The 14,620-nt window shown below is 35.4% G+C and overlaps 1 protein-coding gene across 2 annotated transcripts; it reads right to left on the bottom strand.

The window, feature by feature from the left end:
* Positions 1–651: 651 nt before the first annotated feature.
* On the bottom strand, positions 652–10,437 carry LOC117629063 (CMP-sialic acid transporter 2-like). 2 transcript variants are annotated; one of them, XR_004586032.1, is made up of 17 exons: positions 10,087–10,437; positions 9,330–9,537; positions 8,422–8,538; positions 7,721–7,777; positions 7,358–7,435; positions 6,744–6,788; positions 5,200–5,259; positions 4,882–5,004; positions 4,693–4,770; positions 3,954–4,023; positions 2,850–2,957; positions 2,517–2,650; positions 2,273–2,352; positions 1,621–1,666; positions 1,464–1,525; positions 1,068–1,134; positions 652–905 (listed from the first exon to the last, which is right to left on the bottom strand). XR_004586032.1 is itself a non-coding variant. In XM_034361587.1 (16 exons), exons 2-15 carry the CDS (start codon positions 9,495–9,497, stop codon positions 1,475–1,477), a joined length of 1,215 nt encoding a protein of 404 aa, XP_034217478.1. In that variant the 5' UTR covers positions 9,498–9,537; positions 10,087–10,437; the 3' UTR covers positions 652–1,134; positions 1,464–1,474. The 2 variants fall into 2 exon arrangements, 1 of the variants encoding a protein (XP_034217478.1); XM_034361587.1 differs by having other exon boundaries at positions 652–1,134.
* Positions 10,438–14,620: the final 4,183 nt, after the last annotated feature.

Raw genomic sequence — 14,620 nt, 5'->3', positions numbered from 1 at the left:
GCCTTTAAGAAAACACCTGTGAGATCAAGATGCATAAAATAGCGTATTGGATAATCCAGAGGAAATTCCTAATCCAACAGTTTTTATGATTCATTCAAAATTACTTTCTAATTCAACTCAAGTGTAGAGATTGTTAAACCAGAGCTAAATCATTATTTGGAAGAGTATCTCTTACCTAGGACTCTTGGTTTTGATATATTGTCATGGTAGAGAACAAATGACATCAAATGCTCTTGTGCAACACTTGGTAAGGAAGCATGTGAAATAGCCTTCCGAAACGAAATCCATCCATCTGCCTAACATTCTGAGTATTACTTCCCCATTGTTCATCTGCTGTAAGGACCTAACCGGAATCTCCAAAACACAACCAAGGAATCTCCATATCACCATATTCTCACTCCAAGAAACATCACCTGGTTTGAGTTTATGGCCCTTGAATCCACAAGAATGAACTCACATCCAAAGACATTTTAACGTTCCTTGTGGTGGACATTATACGACCGCATAAAATTCACAATCCTAGTTAGATATTAGTGGCCTAAAATGAGGATCAACCCTTGATCTCTTAAAACAATAAATCATGTCTCAGATTCCGCTAGAAAAGAAAAAGAAATAAATTCAAACACGTTTGATTGCAATGAGAATGAGGCGTTAAGTACACAAACAAGATTTCGTAGACATTCTCTTTATTTTTCTGAATGCTGTCCCATACCAAAACAAAATCTAAGTCTGTATGAAATAAAAAAAATAAAAATACAAAAATTGAGATTTGGGGTGAAATATCTATGTGGTCCACGGTAAGGAATACAAAAGAACGCTAATACAAATCACATTGGTAGATAAAGTGCAGGTAGGAAGGAACCAAATCACTGTGGACATGTTGCTATTCTCTCTATCCAAATCTTCTGCAGCAAAAAAACTAGGATCAAAGGCATGTATACTCTGAATTCGTTTATATAAACTGCTTTACACAACAACTTAGGGAAACCCTGTGACATGGGAAAGGGATCCCCGAAAACAGTAGAAAAGTATTCTTCTCAGATTAATTTATTGAATGTTTGAGGAACCTTGCTTATCCTCTTGTATTGTTTAATTCCTCCCAAAAGAATTCCTTCAAAGAAAAAATAAACCAACCTGCAACAACAACAATAAGCAAAAAAACAAAGCCTGATTATGTACGGATAAAAGCCAGTTATGCCAGTTTCAGGTTGACATTTTATGACATAAAGGAACGTTATGTCTCATAAGACACTAATTGCACAATGTAGCCCTTCCAAGATCTATAGGCTTAATTGGTTACTGGATGTGACAGCTATTTTAATTGCTGCAAAATGTAAGAAAGACTGCTCCAATTTAATTGTGGTTCAACGTGGCGTTGGTAATTTTTTTGCTCAACATGGTTAAATAGATTATGCAGCAGATGCATGTAGCAAACAATAAATAGTTAAAGAACAACAACATACTCCAATTAACTTTAGGTGGGTAAAAGCGGCTGTCTTTCATCAGGTCCCACTCGGTGACTAGCCTGGAAAAGGTAAATTTATAAAAAGAGTGAGAAATATAAAATAATTAATTAATTAATAAATATTTAAACGAAAAAAGTTATTTGCAATTCTAAACCTCTTCATTTGCCCCTGCTGCCATATTGATAAAGGAATCCTTTGACCTAAATCAAGAAAAGCATCTACATTAGTAACCATCATGAAGAAAAATAAACAAATTATTTTTCCATGAATTTCTCCTTCATAATAACAACTAGCCTCTCACCCAACGACCCCACCCCCAAAAACTCATACTGGAGGCTCCTTGTTTCCTTTTCTTTTTTCTTGATCTATTTATTGTGAGGTATAAGTGGTGATGAAGAGGTCAACATGAAAGAGTGGCACCAAATTTCAAATTTCAAATTTCCTTCTAGAGAATCAATTGTTCAAAGCAGGAATCAGAACTCTAGGTCTGCCTCAAAATTTACATTATTACTGTAGAAATGACCAAGTATCAAAAGTACAAACTATAAAAATGGCGAAGTATCAAAAGTAAAAAAATTCTTCAAAACGTTAATTCCTTGGTGACTTATTCTTGTTAGGCCTAACAATAAAATATCAATGGTTTAGTGCTTGACTAGGTGTTTCTGTCAAGCATACAACAGGAACACAGTAACATGTACAAGAAAGTGGGTACGCATCTGAACAAGGAGGTTTAACTCCCAACTAATGCTGCCATGCCACACCACTATCCTATATGACCAAAATGAGCAAAAAGAATGAGCAGATACCTCTGTTTATCATCGACATCTATCATTTCTAGCTTCCCATTTTGTTCCTCTTCTTTGACTTTCGAAATGGGAGAAAAGAACTAAATAGAAAGTGGAAACAAACAAAGGTCACCCAACGAAGTAATCAGAAGAACAAGAAGAAAAAGAAAGAAAGCTCTTTTTAATTACACATTTTCTTGTTTTGAAACTCTCTCGTTCTCTTTATTATTAACTAATGAAAAAAAGAGGTCCATTATTAGGTTACCTGGTGCATCGAGATGAAGACAATAGAAATTCCTAAAACAAAGTTCATCGTCAATTTATGACCAAACAGCAAAGCAGATGCTATGCCTGTGAAGATAGTGGCCACTGTGGACGAGTACTTCTTTAGAATCGTATCTGAAAATATTGAATAACATCTTCAATGAAGAGTGACGAGAAAAATGAAATTTAACAAAAAGTGATGGTTAATGAAACCAGAAGCTGAACAAAAGAATCTCGCTCTCATTCCCGGTAGCAATCTCTATATTACAGCAAATTGTCCATACACAAATTGGCATGACACCTACACCTGAAATTGCTATTGCGGAAAACTAACCTGCATATTTGAAGAAAAAAGAGGACAGAATTCCTTGTGCTGCATTGTTAGCTATCAGAAACATTGTAGCTCTTGAATGACCATGAAGGATATCAAAGCTACTTGGACCTGAAACATTCATACAACATGAGGTTAGACTCGAAACACCCATTTACAACAATAAATTTCCCAAGTTTCCACCATAAAATACCACAGTGCAAAAGCGCAATGAAGAAGTTTATCTGTGAAATGGCCCTCTTACACCATTCAACTATATTAAACAATAATTATATTCCAAAACTATATTGATCGGGAAAATATAACTAACAATATGACTTCCTTGAATAAGTACAAGTGCTACTAGAGTCAATAAATTTGAATCTGACCATTGAATATTGCTTTCAGTTAGTTCTCAGTAGTTGGAGGTAACAGTGATAGCATTTTTTGTTCTTTGTGAGGAATGGGAAGTATAGTGAACTGGAGTCTACAAACTATCTTAGTGTTCTCTAATTAGGGTTTAAATGCATACTGTACCCTTGGAAGGAAATTTGGAGAATAAAAAACCCCAAAGTGGTGGCATTTGTTGAGAAGACTTGGTGGATAATTTTATTCAGAGAGCAAGGGCATTTGTAAATAGATGATACAGGTGTAAGGAAACATACAAAAGCGAAGTTCATCTTTTTCTCAGAAAAGCCCTTTAGATTGGAAGGGGTGAGGAGTTGTCTTCTCTGTTTGGGGTTAATTGTTTCTTCCAGGTGCCAAGATCAGTTACTGCTTTGATCTCAGGATGACACAGCAGATTTTTGAAAGCATCTAATAAAGAGATTTCGGGAATAGACCCTTTAGTTTTTCCTTTAGAACTTGTGGTTAAATAGAAAATTAAAACAAACCGCTACCAAAGCCAGTGGACCATCTTAAAATAGCTGAAGGATAAAGTTTAAAGGTGGCATTCTGAGCTATGAAACTCCCTTTCATTGCTTTTTGATTTTATACTTGCTTTATGCTCTCAAATTGTTGCGTACTACTTCTGTACATGGGACTTTCTTTCAGACTGTTTTTATTCATCAAAATAAATAAATAAACTGATTTCTCTGCAAGAACAAATGAACATAGTGTAGTTCATACCTTTGACAATGGCCATTACCAATATTCCTAGAAAGTTGAATATAGCACCATATCCATATAAAAATAAGTTCTGCACAGCCAAAAGAAGACTTAAAATGAAGAAGATAAATTGATGACTTATATTTCTCAGTTTTCAATAGCTGTCCAAACATGAATTTAACAAAGTATAAACAATGGGAAACTTGAGATAAAAGCTGCTAAGATATGTTTATGAAGCTCTAGGTTCACACTGAGGCAATTGATCTTAGATGAGGTCACACATCTAAACCAAAATGAGTGGAAAAGGGTATGTCCTTCCACCTTATTGCCGACATCTCGGCAACATGTTGCCAGCTTGTCCATAAGCTTCAACATCAGTGAAATACTGAAACTCCGAGTCAAAGAGGCCTTATTTTCCTTATAGACTCCCAAAAACCCATAGAAATTTTGCCAAAATTCCAACTTTCTTGGTATAACCTAAGCTACCAAGAGATTATATGGCATGCTCTTCATTTGCAAATTCCAGCCCAAGCCCGACCATATGGATAAACCACCTATTAAATTTAGAGAAACAGAATAGATAGCTCCACCCAAAATAAAATCATTAAACAGTAATCAAGATCCAAATTGGTACTAGATCACTGACTGCATGTACAGAAGCAAATGGCCATTTGCTACCTTTAGAAAACCAATTCCTCAACATCCTTTAATAATAACACCAGTTACTTTCATGAGCAAATTATAAAATCCTATATCTCACCTGGAGGTATATACTTGTGTCATATTGGCTCTTCAGAGCATACTCGTTGTAAACAGAGGCCAAGGATGGAACTGTTACCTGTAAAATGAATCTAAGATAAGTCGATGATAACATTATTAACCTAAAAGGCACGTGTTAAACAGGATGACATTCACTAGTAAAAACAACAAAATATCATAAATCACTTACAAAGATCAAAGTGTATACATATGCGCCTGTCGAAACTGGAAGACCTAAAGCAGTGGAACCCTCCGGTAAAGATCGCAACTGATTTACGCTAATCCCGATGAGCAACAAAGCAAGGGCTTCCCACTGTATCAAAGTAATATCAGTTTGATACCAAATAACAAAGCATAGCATCAAAAGGATTATGTTCAAATAAGTTCATCCAAAGTTCTACAAGTGACTACTCCCCCACCTAGTAGGAACCAGAAAAGAACATAAATGCACAAGTAGTAAAAGTTCTTCTTTTTCTGGCTCAAAAGATTAAGAAACTAGGATACTAACCTGAATTATTGAAAATCGGCGTTTCATTATCATTTTTAATAAAACAGCAATCACCAACACCTGCATGTCCATCAAACTCCAGAAATTTAACAACTGATTAATTTAAGACAAAAATATATCAAATTTGTTAAAACGAACAGCAGACTTTCTACAGGTGAAACTAAGTGAAACAAGAACTATCTTAGCATATCTTTTCAAGCCAGATAAATATGCATCGCAAGCAACTCCTGTGGAACAAACACCAGCGTGCAGGGTATTTTTCATTGAGGTCACCATGTCAGACATCTCATGCCACTATCACTGGGTTTGGTGTCATGGAACATCTTTAATTGCTCTAGTAAAATTAAAAGACAGAAGGCATGAAAACAATAGTTTCGAGAGGCTGGAATAACGCATCTTTTATGAGACTGATTGTAGGAAGATTGTAAATGCATAATGCACAAGCTTCCCCCCAAGAGGACTGTTTCAGAAAGAGTCCTACCACTGAGCACTGGGAAAAATATCTTCCTCGCCAGATGTATTCAACCAGCTCAAAATGAAGATTGGGAACCATAGGCGTGGAAAGACCAAAGAAGGGGTACTCACACAGGTTTATTACGAAAGCGATACACTCACATACCCTAATTAAATATTTTACACGAAAGACTAACACATTGCCTTGGAAAATAAGTTATTGTACTAAACTCATAAATCTCATTTCAGCTAGCCACAACTTTGCAATATATGTACTTGTTTTTTATAGTACATAATTTTTTTTATATATCAGAAATTCTGGCAGTTGACTGTATCAGAAAGGCCCTACAATATAATATATGTGTATTTATATATAGAGGGAGAGACAGAGACAGAACTTATTAAGAGGGATCCCTATAGATAAATTCCAAAAGGGTGTATATATAAACAACTAAGAAACCGATGCACATGAAAGCTAGAAGTCTTTGGAATTGCAGGGTGTTCGCAGTTTTTTGGGTTGAGCAGAATAGAAAGATTTTTTATGATTATTCAGGAGTAGGTATGGATATGAGACTTCGGGATCTGGTCTGCCCTTTAGACTTCGTATAGTTCAGGGACTCTTCCTTGCTATGGTTCTTAAAAGTTAAGTATGAGAAGTGAGAAATTATGTCCTACCAAGTTGTTAATATCTCTTGGTTTCTCTAAAAAGATGTTTTGTTTCAAAATAAGGTTTGAAAACAATGTGTGCATTCCATCTTCATGCATTGAAGATATAAGTGTGTGTGCATAAGTAATAAATTGAAGCCTATTTGTTGATTTGAAGTATGCTCTAATTTATTGAGTAGTGAGTCCAGATAATATCGATGCACCTAACACATAGAGGAATTGGTGACAGTCTTCAACTGTATCACAATCCCTTAGGGTATCCAGGCTATTAGGTTATGTTTATGTTTATTAAAATAAGTGAGAATATTGTTGTTAAGAGGTTTAAGATAGTAGGCGTTCCGGGGCAAAGCAAGGCTAAGCAAGTCATGAAAGAATCGTTAACATCACTAAGATGCCGATAATAAATATTATGAAACTAATAGTACCTTCAAATTGCTGAGCATCTTCACAGTTGCAGGATTGAAATATAGCTGCAAAATAAATAAGGTTAGGTTGTGAACAGTAATCAATTGACAAAGCTCTCCAAAATTGATGAATAGGAAACGTCCGATGAATATCAGGATAAACTTTGGATGACCTAGTAGCATTACATGTAAAAATTCCCATAAAGCAATAGCAAATTCTGGTAGCTCATACTACTCAAAAGAATTAAAAGGTATACATAATCTGGTTGCTCACACTCCCTCCTAGGCAACTAAGCAGTTGCGGCATGAATATATCATGTCGCACACAAAGTGTGGTGTAGTGCATGGCCACATATCTCTATCCAAGAATTTTGTTTTGTGCGACCTTTTTTAGAATATTACTTGGACCTTAACACTGCAAAAGCTACTTTTTATAAGTAGACCTGCGAGATTCAATACATCCTTTCAGAAGGGCTCAAAAACTACATGAGGGAGAGTCCTTAGAGCTAAAAACCTTGGTCATATCACAACTTCTCTATAGGAATAGCATGAGTCCCATCAATCATACTCAATTTTGAATATATGCTACCCGAACACAGAGATGAATGCTAAGAGGATCTATGAAATTACTTTACCTGCATGGTGAACTTTAAATAGTTATTAATAGCATAAAGAAATGCTGGAACAGCAAGAAGCACATTGTTCCTAGCCGCCTGCAAAAAGAGAAGAATAATCTTAGTGGATCACAAACGACCATGTTTCCCTTCTTAAAGATATAAACTCTAAAGAAGCTTACAAGCAAAACAAGATACTGAAAAGGAAATGAAAAAGAAAAAAAAGACTAAAGGATCACATAATGCTTCCTAATAAGCAACCATGCAGAACAAACTAAAGGAGGGACCAACTTCCATTTGTTACGATATCATGAACAGACATAAATGTTATCAAAACAAGAGCTTAGAAATATCAACAACTGTAATGTCAGTGGAAAAGGCAACCTGCACGAATGTTGAAATTGAGAGAAGAGGCTTCTCCCCAACTTTCTGATTCCTAGCCTGCAGAATTAAAGAAAACGTCAATAAGAACACAAAACAAATTAAGCCCATTACAAATAAAAGAATCATAAGTACTTCACAAAATACCCGTAATATAATCTAGAAAGCAAGCGTTATTACCAACTATCATTCATCTCTTTCCCTCCACACCAGATATCTCTCTTCATATACAATTTTACCCCTCAATTTTAAACAAGCAAAAAACACGTGTAAGCAAGTTTGTCCTTTTCGCATAATTAATTTCACTATCTTCAATACAAGGGAGCTCCTAAGTTCTCAACCTCGCATAAAAAGGGCGCTCAACCAAGTAACTGCACCTCACATGGCATTAAGGTATTTTCTGGCCTCATCTCAGAACCTAAACACACCATACAGGAGTTGATGCCTTTGACAGCACAGTATAAAATTTTGAAGTAAATTTCATATTGGACCTTAATCCAGTTTGAACCAAAACCCAGAGAAGATGCTGGAACTTAACAGCACTGGGGATAACCGTAACTTAATCTGAAATCTTCTTTCTCTTGGAGAATTGGATTTTACTAATAAAACAACTCGTATTTGTTTTTAATAAAAGTGGAAATCAAAAGGCATGAATATTGTCGTGCTTATTTGAGTAAGGGAGAGGGAAAAGATGTTGACAATACCTGCAACAGCAGCATGACAACCGCAAATAGAACCTTTGCAGCCTCTGTCAAAAAGTTTACACTAATCGGGCTAAATTCGAATTTTCCATCGACCTTGGACATATAAACCAGAATAGGCTGGTAGAGAAAGTAAAAAAATAGCCATGTCAGGTGATAAAAAAATTGGGATGAAGATCTGCACAAAAAATTTATAGCATCGACTAAAGGACTTTTTGAAACAGTTGTTAGTGTTATTGCTTCTACAATATGATCAATCAACTTGATTCCAATCTTTATATGCTTTCTAACATGTTTGATATTTAAAATATCTTCATAGTCCAAAACAAACAAATGAAATTGATAAGTTAAATCAGATCAAATTCAACAAAAGTTACATGAGTTTCTGAGGGCAGGAATGATAAAGATAATGGAAGTAACAACAGTAGAAACAGATATGGCATTTGCAACAGTAATATCATCATAATCATGGCAGGGTGGTGAAATGGTAACAGTGGGGGCAGCGGTCAAAGGAAGTTAGCATAATGTTAGCCACTAGGGTAAAGGTGATGACAATAAATATAGATGGCAATGCAAGGAACAGTAATAAGGTGGCAGAAGCCACAGCTATGGCAATGATGATGGTCGTGGCGGTGCTGATGCTAGTTTGAGGGTTGGTAGAAGTATAACAACAGCTCTTGTAGGCTGACAATGATGACATTGGTAGCGGCCTTGGTAGTTGAGAAAACATGCTCAACCTTGTTAAATCATGCAGAAAATATTGGAAAACTGAATTATCAAATACATGTTTAAAAATTCCAGATTTCAAATATAATAAACTTCACTACTTGAATTTGAATACTTTATCTTGCAATAAAAAATTTGATTGCTACGAAAAGATAAGGAAAATAAGTCCATATACGAAAGCAAACCTGTAAACCGACTAGCATACAATCACCAACGACCAAGAGGACATTGAGAACACGTTGCTTGGATGATAACCTGCTCTTGTGGCGGTCATATGCCCTCGAGAAAGCTTTAGTGTTCGGGGAAACCAACTTTGAATGGCATACACTGCATTCTATCATCCCGTTCTTCATCAATTTGTCCCGCCGTCACACTCGACAGAACAATCAAAATCTACAGAAACAAAAAATAAAAAAAATCCACAATTTATAACTATATCCCATAATTACATGCCCTCTTAAAAACTAATAAACATTCTTGGTGAATTATTAGTATGCCTAATCTAAACACAATCATTGAGAACGAATTATATATGACAAGATAAAACTCTCAAAATGCACACTTCAGACCATCCAAATAGATTAGCCTTTGAATCCCCAAGAAGACCATATTATTAAACCATCTTTATATATTCCCAATTTCATTCCTTTTTCCTGTGCTACACTTTCTTAGCAACCAAATAGAAGGCAAATGGGAGCTCAATTCGATCAAATACCTCAGCAAACTCATCTACCAGTCGAAAATCAGTATAACTGAAGCAGATCTTGCCTTCAGAACAACCAAAATCATATAAAAACTTCAAAAACCAGCTAAGATCCTTGTAAAAACCCTAAAAGAAATCAAATTCAACTAAAGATAATACAAACGCAGACAGGGCTCAGATCTTGTCAATCCAAAATTTGAGCTGAAAATATATATATACAAAAAATGAGTTTAACTAACCGAATTATAGATACGACGGGACCTAAATTGCCTCCGAACAAAGCATTGATCTGAGGCTTCAATTCGCTTCGCCTGCCAGATCCACACTCACCGGAGCTCAATCAATTCCACCTCTCTCTCTCTCTCTCTCTCTCCCCCCAAAACTGATTGATTGAAGCACGAACACGGAAACAGAGAAGGAAAACTTGGGAATTTAAGAAGCCGAGAATGCGAGGATTCGAATTCTAAATCCTCGTTTTTCTACTTTGATGAGAATTCGAGTTCCCAAAGATGCGAGGAATATGCAGAGAGATAAAATTTGTGGGCATGTTTAACGAAAGAGCTTCTTTAACTCTCTCTCGTCTGGAAATATTTTTGTTTAATTATTATTTTTATTTTTATTTTTAATTTTTTGCTTTTTGCTTTGAGTTTACACAACACGGTCTTTGTGCGCTGGCCTGTCACCGATTGGAGCATGCAAACACTGACAGACCAATGAGGTTTCAGATTTGGGTAGGAAAATGGAAAGTCAACGTCGGTGACGAACTGGGATTGTTAGGTTGTTCGCTGCTCTTTTTTTTTCTTTTTTTCTTTTTTTGTTTAGTTTTTTGGTGTGTTTTTCGGGTTAGATGTTTCTTTCGCTTGAATTTGTTGTACTTTTAAAGTAAGCTTTTGTTTGGCATCATCATGTGAAAAAGAAAAATAAAAATTGGAGCTTTTGAGTTTTGATTTGAATCTTGATTGGAGTCAAAGCAGCAAGTGCTACGTGTACTTTCGAGTGAAAAGTTGAAAGGTATGTGAACTTGACGCTTGGTAAGTAAAGCCAATTCAATTTCTACCACTTTAGAGTATGGTTTATATGAAGCATCAATCCATATCACATATTATCCAAACGAGAAGGGTTTACTTGATATTCAAGCTTTAATCCCAAATTTAGGTCTTTGATTGAACTTCAGAGTTCAAATCTCGAATTTAAATTACCCGAAACTTAGAAGTTATGGCTACTCACCCATTTTTAGTGTAGTAGTCGTCTTATAGTTATTTTTTTTATATTCAAATGCATTTTGTCAATATAGTTTATATTTAATTTTATTGTCATACAACAATGAGCTCTTGGTTTAAATCATTTTATCCAAATGGACCCTAGGTTCACTTTGGATAAAGAGATTTTAAAAAGTTTGTTTAACCACCTTAAATTGGTTAGAAAAACTACCTACCAAATAGAACATAATTGAATGATTAGATACATTGTAATATTGAATCTATTTCGAGGAATGATTTCAAATTTAGGAATATAGTTAAAATTATACAATTGAATTTTTTTTTTTTACTAGATTATTAACAATACCAAATACTTACGTGTATTGATAAAGGAACATATACATAGGTTTCAAATTATTATCTAGTCATTATAAATACAAAATCTTACCTGTATTAGGGTTTTAAAATCTAAAATGGATTTGGATTCTCTCTACCATGATTATTCCTACTTTTCAATTAGGGGTTTTTTTTTTCTTTTTTAATTATGAGAAAATTGGATTTTGTTCCAAAGATGATGTGTCAACTTAAAAACCTTTGAATTAAATTTTAATGAGGTGACATATGCAAAAAAGAAGTCAAGCAGATCATGACAGAGAAAATCCAAAGAGAGAATCCAGATTCATTTCGGATAATGTGTATCTAGTTAACTAATTTATTGTTACTCCTACTAGTTAACCAAGGGAATTTTCTAGTATTTTGAATGTTTCACAATTCTTTGCCTTTTGCTTTATATATATAGATAAAAGAAAAACTAATATACTTTTTTTAGTCAAAATTCAAATCATTACGTCCTTTTTGTTTTCAGACCTTTCCTCCTTTGTTACAATCGGAATTGGGCATGCCACATGTCTACGAACTCATATTGACGAGCTTTACGCAATGGTGCCACTTATTTCTCCAAAATCCTTCCGATAAAAAAAGACCAAAGTGACCCTACACCATAAGGGCAAAATTGTAATTTCGCAATTACATAAATTGATCAAAATGATTAAATTGGGTTAGGGGTGTTATATACTTCTTTAAGAAGTACGATGCTCTTGGGGTTTTGAGTCTTCTTTCGGAGTAAAAACTTACAGTTGCATTACGGAAGCTTCTATATGGGACATCTATAGACCAGGTGGATGAGATTGCTAGGATGCGGAAATCAACTCTCCTAGAATGCTTGGTTAGATTCTGTGATGGAATAGAAACTCTTTACATGAGGGATTACCTTCGCAAACCTACGCCTAGGGACCTCCGAAGGCTTCTATGAAAAGTCGAGGCTCGAGGTTTCCCAGGCATGATTAGAAGCATCGACTACATGCACTGCAGTGAAAGAATTTCCCAACTGCTTGGCAAGGAGATTATGAGAATAAGAATAGCAAAAAAAGTAGAATTCTGGAGGCCGTTTCATTATTCGATACAAGGATTTGGCATGCTTTTTTTGGAGTTGCCGGATCTCAAAACAACCTCAATGTGTTTGGTCAATCCCCAGTATTCAACGATGTCTTAAGAGGTCATTCCCTCCAGATCATGTATCAAATCTACAATACCATACTTGGATACATACTACCTAGCCGACGTAAAAAAAATATGAATCCCTAATTGTAGAAGGGAAAAAGCCTTGCTGCCTTTCAAGAGAGTTATAGGAAAGATGTGGAAAGGTTTTTATATCCTATAAGCTCGTTGGGTAATTATTAGGGGTGATGCTCGTATGTTTGATGAAGAAGTGCTTCAAAGCATCATGATTACTTGCATAATCCTCCATAACATGATTGTGGAGGATGAGTATGATTATGATGCCCTAGAAATGTTGAAACCCGATCCCATGAACACGGCATTGACAAGAATTTATGAACAGCCCGTGGGAGCAAATGGACAGCCACTGGAGCATGAAACGTTAATTAGGCACGGTCGATACAACAACCCTATGATTGACTGTTATTAGGAAATGCAATCTTCATATGTTCACAAGAGACATCAAGTTGACTTAATCAAGCAATTATGGGAGATGAAAGGCAATCACAGTTGATGAAGTCAAGTTTAATGCTTTGTTTTGAATTATGCTTTGTTTTATGCGTTGTTTGTAATGAATTAAGGTTTGATTTTAATTATGCTTTGTTTTGTGTGTGGTTTGTAATGAATTTAGGTTTGTTTTGATGTATGAAATGTTTTTAATAAATAGCTATATTATTTAATGCTTTCTTTATTCAATAAAAGAGAAACAATACAACAAATTAATACAAATGACGAATTTTTCAATATAACCTAATGGTTTTGATCATTTAACCAATCCGTTTGCTAGGTCCATCGTCATGGAAAAGCTTTCTTCTTATAACATCCATTCGTTTTAGCTTCCAATAGGACTTTGTTTCAGGACACGTATGACTTGTATCCATGGCCATGATTTTCATCTCTCCATCCTCTATGTGTTGTTCTTGTGCCTGCTGCTTTTCAATTGCATATGCTTCAAATCGTGCCTTGTTAGCTTTTTCTCTTTTCAAGTCTCTCTCAATTCTTAGTGCGCCATTCTTAGCAATTTGCTCTAAATTTTTTTGCATATTCATTGTTCGAAGTGCTCCCTCTCTTGGCTTTGCCGCCTTTCCCCTAATAGGCCTCGGCTCATGTTGGATTAGTGAGTCTTGATCCATTGGGGAATCCAATGGTGAATCAGTTGCCGGTGAATTGTGGAGCGACGTCTCATTCAACACAATTGTCAGACCAGTGGAAATAATTTTGAATCTCGAACAATTCTTCACAACGGCCCAACATTGGTGATTGATGAAACTTTTTTTGCCTTGGCCAATGGCACTGAACCACATTTGTGTTTGAATAATCTATTATAAAAAATGATTGGAAATGCAAGAAAATATAAAAAAATGGTGACATTAAATTGAATAAAACGGCATTTATAAATATTTTACCTCGTCGGCAAGATTTTGACCGCTTCGAATGTTGTCCATCGTTTTTGCCAACGCATCTCTCCATTTTCCTATCTCTTTATTCAAAATTTTCCACCTACTAGCCAATGTCATTTCCATACGAGCCAAACCCAATTTTTCACAAAATTCTCCATGAATTTTTCTCCATATACGAGAGGACTTCATCTCATTGTCCGTGATCGGGCAGTGAACAACTTTGACCCAACACTCACACAACAAAATATCTTTCACGGTTGTCCAATCGCTTCCGGCTTCGTTGGAAGATGCCATTTGTATTTTACGCAAATGAAATTTAGTAGTATAAATTTTTGTGTGGAAAGTGAAAAATATTGGAAGGAGATGAATTTGTATGAAGATTTGGTGTGGAAAATGAATAATATTGGTAGGTATTTGTAGAAAAAAATTCCAGAATTTTTTGATATCTTTTACAAATTTTTTTGATTTTTTTTAGCTGAAAAATGGGCAACCGTTGGATTTGACAAGATTTTTGGATTGGAGGCTCCAGGAGAAGCCACATGACTTGTAGCCATTGGTTTCTGGCAGTTGTGGGTCAACATCCCGAAGGCAAGGTGACGCACCAAATCTCCCCTTGT

This window comes from Prunus dulcis, chromosome 1, assembly GCF_902201215.1.
Source record: "Prunus dulcis chromosome 1, ALMONDv2, whole genome shotgun sequence".
Lineage (NCBI taxonomy): Eukaryota > Viridiplantae > Streptophyta > Magnoliopsida > Rosales > Rosaceae > Prunus > Prunus dulcis.
Note: the sequence above shows the minus strand (reverse complement) of the source record. Positions and strands in the feature narration are given on the sequence as shown.